We start from the raw sequence: 7,062 nt of genomic DNA on the forward strand, positions 1-7,062 counted from the left end.
GTGAAACAGAGCAGTAACTGTGATGACTGTTGCAGTGGAGTACAGAAAAAAGCACCTTTGTTACACTTCCCACAGAAAGTTTTGTGATTTGTTTTGGTTTAAGAATCAGAACTTGTTATTTACAGCAAATTGTGGGGACTTTTCAAAGAAGTAAAATTCCTCAAACTGGAAAGCTATAGCTAAAATAGGTTGAAATTTATTTTATTGAAAAAGTCCAATATTTGTTCCTGTTTTAAAGTATTCCTAATTATAGCATACAACAAATTAACTCAATAAAACATCTCCTCTCTGATTCACACTAAATTTTCTCTTAGCCTGAAATTATTACCCATTGACTCTGAATTATCAGAACAGCTAGCAGCATGCAGGAGATCAGTAGTGGGTCATCTTATGTTTAACCTCAAACCTACATAAAATGCAGAGTGGCAGAAAGTCCATTCAACAACATACTGCACTGCTGGGAGCAAGGTCCCTTTCTCTAGGTTCCTTCTTAAAGGGGCATGCCTACCACTCATGTTTTCATTGATTACAGCAATATTTTTATGGAATTACTTTTGTTTTTTGAAGTCTGAAGTCTTCAAAGGAGGTAGCATGAAAAAGGAGCAGAACACGACTGTTTCAGATGAGCTGACAATGATATGTTATACAGAGAGGATACTGGGTATGATAACCCAAGACTGACAAGAGTCTGCACCAAAGTACAGCTGCTCTGATCAAAATATACCAGGATGTACATTTCTATTTGAAACGTACATCTGTTTGAAATGTACAACTGGCAAATCAGGGCAAGCACCATTGCTAGTCTTTTAAAAACTTATGTACCGAGGTGGTTATTATGAACAGCAGGTGAGAGCTGAAAGATAGCCCCCAAAAACCTGTGTAGGGTGCTCGTCACAAACACACACTCTCTTCTGTCTTCAAGAATTGGAACAAAATTCATAAATACTTAAACTTGCAAAATGTCATTGAATATATAGATAGTTTAATAGCCCTGATGAAAAAAAGAAAAAAAAAAAGGGGGGGTGGGGAAGGATCTAGAATTTTGAAACTATTTTCACCTTTAGTAATTATTGTGCTATAAAACTTAATGATCAGTAGTTCAAAGCATTGTACAAATAATGAGGAAATTCTTTGTAACTTTCAAAACAGGTAAGTCGGCCATAGGCTAATTGTTTGATTTAATACACTAGAGACAAAAAATAATGATAAATACAAGTCTCATTGAGATAACAATTACTAGAAGATACTAGTTGTGTAAAATCAGTGAACTTTACGTACTTTCCTAGCTACCAGTCAATTAAAAATTCTGTGCTGTAACCTAAACTCACTGCATGTTCTTTAGAACACTGAATCCTCTTTCAGAAGTGAAAAAAGCCAAGCCAAATACAAATGGTAACACATTTAACAGTGATCACAACCCCAATGAGAGCACAAAAACTTCCCTGTTCTTAGGCAGATGGCTACACTTGGAACCATTTGTAGTTCTGGTTGACTTAGGCTGTGACTAGAAAGATGGTAATCACAACTGGAAATGGTATTTTATAAAAATCACTACAATCACACCTATCTGAGGCTAACATATAATGTTCCACAAACTCACAGAAGTAGACATGGAGACATCAAGTATTTATAGAAATATCTACAATCTGCAACTGCCTTTTTTTTTTTTAGAAGTATCAGTGAACTGACCTTTAGAGTAAGGGTTTCATGACAACAGTCTACCCCACACAGCCTCCTCAGGTTTTGTTTTGCATACACTAGTTTACTCTCTTGATGTTGCTACTTCTTTGCACTTCTATCTTTTTAAGAAGCGCATGCTGAGGAACTTGGGCAAAATTGGTCTTAAGCTTCTTGCAGAATCTGAAGAGAGAGCTTTTACCAAATTTTTGCTGTGCCTTAAAGTCCTACATTATTAGACTTAATGTTTCACCTGTATTAATATCCAATGCAAAACATTTTTTAAAAAGGGGAAACATTGTCATAACATTCTTCAAATTCAGATACAAATGAAAAATTGGAAATTCCACACTCTCCAGTTGCCCTAGACAAATGAAAGCGTTGCTCTAACAAGCAGTGCTGAAGCCCTTATCATAATATTGAGCAAAGATGAAAGAAAACAGACATGGAAAATATATAGCATGAGTAGACTGAATATTAGCTACGTAAAAATGTTAAATAGATCTAAGATCCTTCAATTTTTCCTGATTATTCTGCCATCAGTTTTCAAAATCTGAAAACAGTGGAAAATGGTTATGGGGGTTCATAGACCCTCAATGCTATTTTGTCTTCATCAGAAATGTAAAAGGCCAGTACCCGATTAAAAACAGCTCTGTCACTGAACTACTGGTCTTCATTGCGAGGCTCAGTCAAGATGAAACAGAATATTACATAGAAGGAACAAAACTAAAGGATGAGATACTTATTTAGAGAACTAATCCAGAGATGAAACTTTTTTTTGTTAAGATGTAATGCTCGACATTTTCAACTGGATGTACAAGTTAAATTGGCCATGCCTTTGAACCATTCACAGAGAAACACATAAACAAAACTCTGCATTTGCATCCATCCACTCACGTGGTTTCTCAGATTACATTCTTTGAGAAAATAATCGTATTCTAAAAGATACTTGAGGGCAAGAACACAAATTCGCAGAATTAGGGCAAAATCCCCCAGGTCCCACGAGGCCATTTTCAAAGCAGACACTTAAAGAACTTAGGGAAGTGGTATCCAAAGATCTTCTAGCATTGTAGAACCGCTTTAAATTCTGAAGAATTGGGTCTGCTTCAGAGCTCAAAAAAGGTGAGACTGGCAAATTTAGTCATGAAACTCCTACTGTGGCAAAAAGTCCTTGGTTTGTGGATCCTTGTCCAGCTGACAGCGTAGGCAACTGAACGGAAGGTGTTGGTATCCCTGACGACATCGGTAGGAAAGGGAAGGCCAGCACAGGTTGGCTGTCCATCCTGTGCTCAAGGTCCTCCACTGTATGAATAATCTGCCTTGTTGTGCATCACGAGCTTGTTGTCTACAAAGTAGAAACTGTCCGACTGTGTCTCATATGGATGAAGGATCATGTCTCGAACTGCAGGGGACAAAAAGAAAAAAAAAATATTAATCATGTTATACAGAAGCCCTACCAAGGCAACACTCTGCACTGGGTTTCAGTTACATTTAATAGCATTGCTCAGATACCAGCAAACTCTCGAGTGAAAAACCAAAACAAGAACCTACCCAAACCAGTCTTTAACAGTATATTTTAAAGAACTCAAACATAATTGAACTATGTTAAGGCACCATGCAAAGGGTTAAGTGCTCTACCTAACCTCAAAACAATATCCCACTAGAGTTTTGGGCTTTTTTTTTTTTTCTGTTTTGTTTTTTAAAAAGTGATAAAACGGCAAACTCGAAATAAATTTGTTCTGGTGTGACAATAAGGAAGCAGCAGTGCATCACTGTATTTTCCACAGACTGTAATAGTAGTGCTGACATACACGATTAGGGGTTGTAAAGAATATAAGAGCCCACAGATTTAGTACTCACACTATTGTGTCTCAGGAGAGAAAATAAAAGTTATGTTCATAGTAAAACTGCAACCTCTCGAGCTATCAATATAGCACATCAACCATTAAACCAGAACATAACATTTAAGTCATCCATTTATTGGACATCTTTTTAATCCTTTTGTTGTTGTTGTTGTTTTATAACACAATTATCTTTTTTCTCCCTGATACTGAAGCTTCCCTTTTATGAACTGAAAAAAAAAAAAAAAAAAAAAAAAAACTGTCTGGTGGGTGACAAGATACATGCTACTAGAAAACAAAACCTGTATTAACACAGGTGCAAACTACCTGGAAGTAGTCCACCCTACCCACTTTCTACGGACAGCTCTTAAGAAAGGGCTTCTTCAAAACACCTTAGATTAACATCACTACATGGTAACCCAGTAATTAAAGGGAGCTTACTGAGATCCTCAGAGAGCTGTGGGAACTCATAGATGTGCTCACAAGTATTTTTACTGCTGGGGATGCAGAACCCAAATTCAAAGTCAAAACTCTTAAGCAATTGATCCCGGAAGTAGTGCCTCTCAATCATGCGGAAGTTATTAATGGGTTTGTCCCCTACTGTGAATTCCACCCTGAAAAAGAAGGATAAGATTGAAATGAGCTTTCCTGCTTAAGCAAGATTTGCCACCATTCCTGAAAGACAGAAGACAGCTCTTCTCAAAAAAGCCAAAAATATAGAGCAATGGTACTAACCAAAGTATTGTTTCCTCTTTTCCTTAAAGCATGCTACAAGGACACAACATAGCATTACAAATCACAGATTATACTATACTAAGATTAGCAGGTGGTGGTAATGTGCAACCTTGCTCTAAATATATTCTCTGATAACAAATTCTAATTCTTTTCCATCATAACCGAATGGTGAATTTTAATCAAGCTCTCAAAAATAGTTCTAGTCTGTCCACCTTATTTGGCCCCTTTTAGCTCTTCAACACCATGCCTATGCCTGAGGTAAATAAACAAGCTAAAGGGTTAGAGAAAGCAAGGCATCCAGCAAAGACATTTGGAGATCCTCATAATAACAAAAACTCCCAATTAAATCAACTTCCTGACAGGACCAACAAGCAAGAGCTGCTTTTTATAAGATTTCAGTTGTTTCCTGTACTAGAAAAAGTAGCACAGGAGCAATTACTTACGTGGCTCCCACTTGCCGAAGTCTAAGAAAAGCTGGGGTAAACTGATAGCGTACAAACCGTCCAGCGTTGGGGTCAATGTCCTTCTTGTCATTGTGTTCACGTTCTGGAAAAGCACAAAGTAAAGTTCCATCACATTCATCTGAGAAACAGATACCCAGTGAAAGTACTTGCAGTCATACAGGGCCACAAAAACACCTGCAATCACAGGACCACAGAAACGATCAGTGGACTGGAGCACCTCCCGTCCAAGAGAGAGAGAGTTGGGGTTGTTCAGCCTGGAGAAGAGAAGGCTCCAGGGAGATCTTCCAGCACCTTCTAGTGCTGAAAGGTGGCTACAGGAGAGATGGGGGGGCTCTGGATCATGGGGTGGAGGGACAGAACGAGGGGTGATGGCTTTAAGCTGAAAGAGGGGAGATTGAGATGAGATCTGAGGAAGAAATATTTTCCTGTGCTGGTGCTGAGGCAGTGGCCCAGGTTGCCCAGAGAAGCTGTGGATGCCCCATCCCTGGAGGGGTTCAAGGCCAGGCTGGATGAGGCTTTGGGCAACCTGGGCTGGTGGGAGGTGTCCCTGCCCATGGCAGGGGGTGGAACTGGATGAGCTTTAAGGTCCCTTCCAACCCAAACCATCCTGTGATTCTTGAGTCAGGAAATCATCCTGAGAAAGCCTGAGGATGTGCTTCCCTTCTTCCTACCCTCTCTAAGGCATCCACTACTGCTCACTCACAGACAGAGTATTGCAGGACGGTCCTTTGGTTTGATACATTTCTTATCTTCTGAAGTGACTTACTCTGAATCCTGATTCAGGATTGTGGTGTGACCCTGAACAAGCCATTTCACTTTAGCATGTCTGGTTTGCTATCCCTAAGCTACAGAAAACTTCCTCTCACCTGCAGGGTGATGGGGAAGATTTAAGAGTGTTAGATCGGGAAAAGAACAGTGCCCTGGGTTTCTGCTACCACTGGCAACAGGTAACACTTTGATGGTTACAAGTGACCACTAAAAATTATGAAGAAAAAAAAAATGCAAATTTTCAGCTTGTCTAATTTGCACAATTGACAAAGTGTCTTCCTTTTGGAAATACCATTTTCCTGAGTGAAAGTTGTTAGACTGACAGTTAAACTATGTGCAGGGGGACTCTAGCTGATGAACAGCCAAGAAACTAACACACAGTGATCTCCTCCTCCTCTTTTGCTTCTGTTTACAACATCCATCTGTCCTTTCTCATCACAGATGGCAATCATAAGAACACAAGAGCAAGGAGTTCTGTTCACTGTGTTGGTACTAAGGGGCACCTGGAAAATACTTCTGCTGCAAGCTGGGACTCTAGCCCTCTTGCAGTCAAGAGCATTTCCTATTTTGGGGAAATGTATTGAGCAAAAGGAGTGGGAAAAGGCAAAAGGAAGCAGACACTAGCATTTTGTTTGTTCATGAAAACACTATTGCATGTGTGCACTCACCTGAAGCTGCTGGTTTGGTGATTTCAAACAAGACCGTTCCAGATTCCATGTCCCGGATTTTGAACCTGGTGAAGTCTATCTTGTAAACATTTTCCTCTGGAGTGCACAAATAATCTGCAGAGGAAAGCAAAATCAAATGAAGGCTGCTCAGAATTACCAGGTATTTCTGGCTATTATTTGGAGGTCACAACCAGCAGTGAGAACAGCCCAAATGCATCTCCACTATTACCCTGTTTTTCATCCAAACCTGATGCCTATGAAGACAGTCTCAGTGCCAAATGCTCCACCGCCCTGCTTGGACAGGACAGGGAAAAGGCTTCTCTCCCCCAGCTCTTGGGGGTCATCACCTTTTCCAACCCTGTGCCAGCATCTTCTACAGCCATTTCCCCGCAGGGTATTGAGAACAGTCAGCACCTCCATCAAATCCTGGCCTTTCCAGTGTAAGAGGCTTTGCCTGTTTTAAAAACTGCCCTCTGGCAGAATGAAGGGCTAAGCAGCTTTGGGAGCACTAAGCCGACTGCACTTAACTGGAACCGGAGCATCCTCCCCTGTGCCACCTCCCCTGCCTCCAGCCCTCTGCAGACAAAGGATGGCCTCTTCTCTGCACCGATGCTTGTCCCACGCAAGGACTTACGGTGTTGAAGCCTTTCCCTGTACTAGGAAAACAGTCTGGGAACAGAGCCCTTCCCTGCTTCCACCGGAGTCGGTATCTCTGGGAGAAAGCCATTGTTCCTGGCTTCAGCCTGAGACAGCTTCCTGGCCTGGCGCCCAGCCTCCTCGCTGGGGAAGGAGCAGTGGTGCTCCTTTTCACTGCACACACAAGCACAAATTGAAAGTAGCTCCAGTAACTTATATTATCCTGACAAATCTAAATAAATGTCATGTGCACACAAGCCAGGTTAGCTTTTG

General features: G+C 40.7%; 1 protein-coding gene across 1 annotated transcript; it reads right to left on the minus strand.

Moving 5' to 3' along the window:
• Nucleotides 1-2,966: 2,966 nt before the first annotated feature.
• On the minus strand, nucleotides 2,967-6,323 carry UNC119 (unc-119 homolog (C. elegans); the record flags this gene model as incomplete). The annotated part of the gene is made up of 4 exons (XM_010077094.1): nucleotides 2,967-3,079; nucleotides 3,960-4,132; nucleotides 4,697-4,799; nucleotides 6,154-6,323. Coding segments are annotated over 4 exons (559 nt in total), but the record flags the coding sequence as incomplete, so codon positions are not given.
• Between the last annotated feature and the right edge of the window lie 739 nt (nucleotides 6,324-7,062).

This window comes from Pterocles gutturalis, unplaced genomic scaffold (assembly GCF_000699245.1).
Source record: "Pterocles gutturalis isolate BGI_N339 unplaced genomic scaffold, ASM69924v1 scaffold20908, whole genome shotgun sequence".
Lineage (NCBI taxonomy): Eukaryota > Metazoa > Chordata > Aves > Pterocliformes > Pteroclidae > Pterocles > Pterocles gutturalis.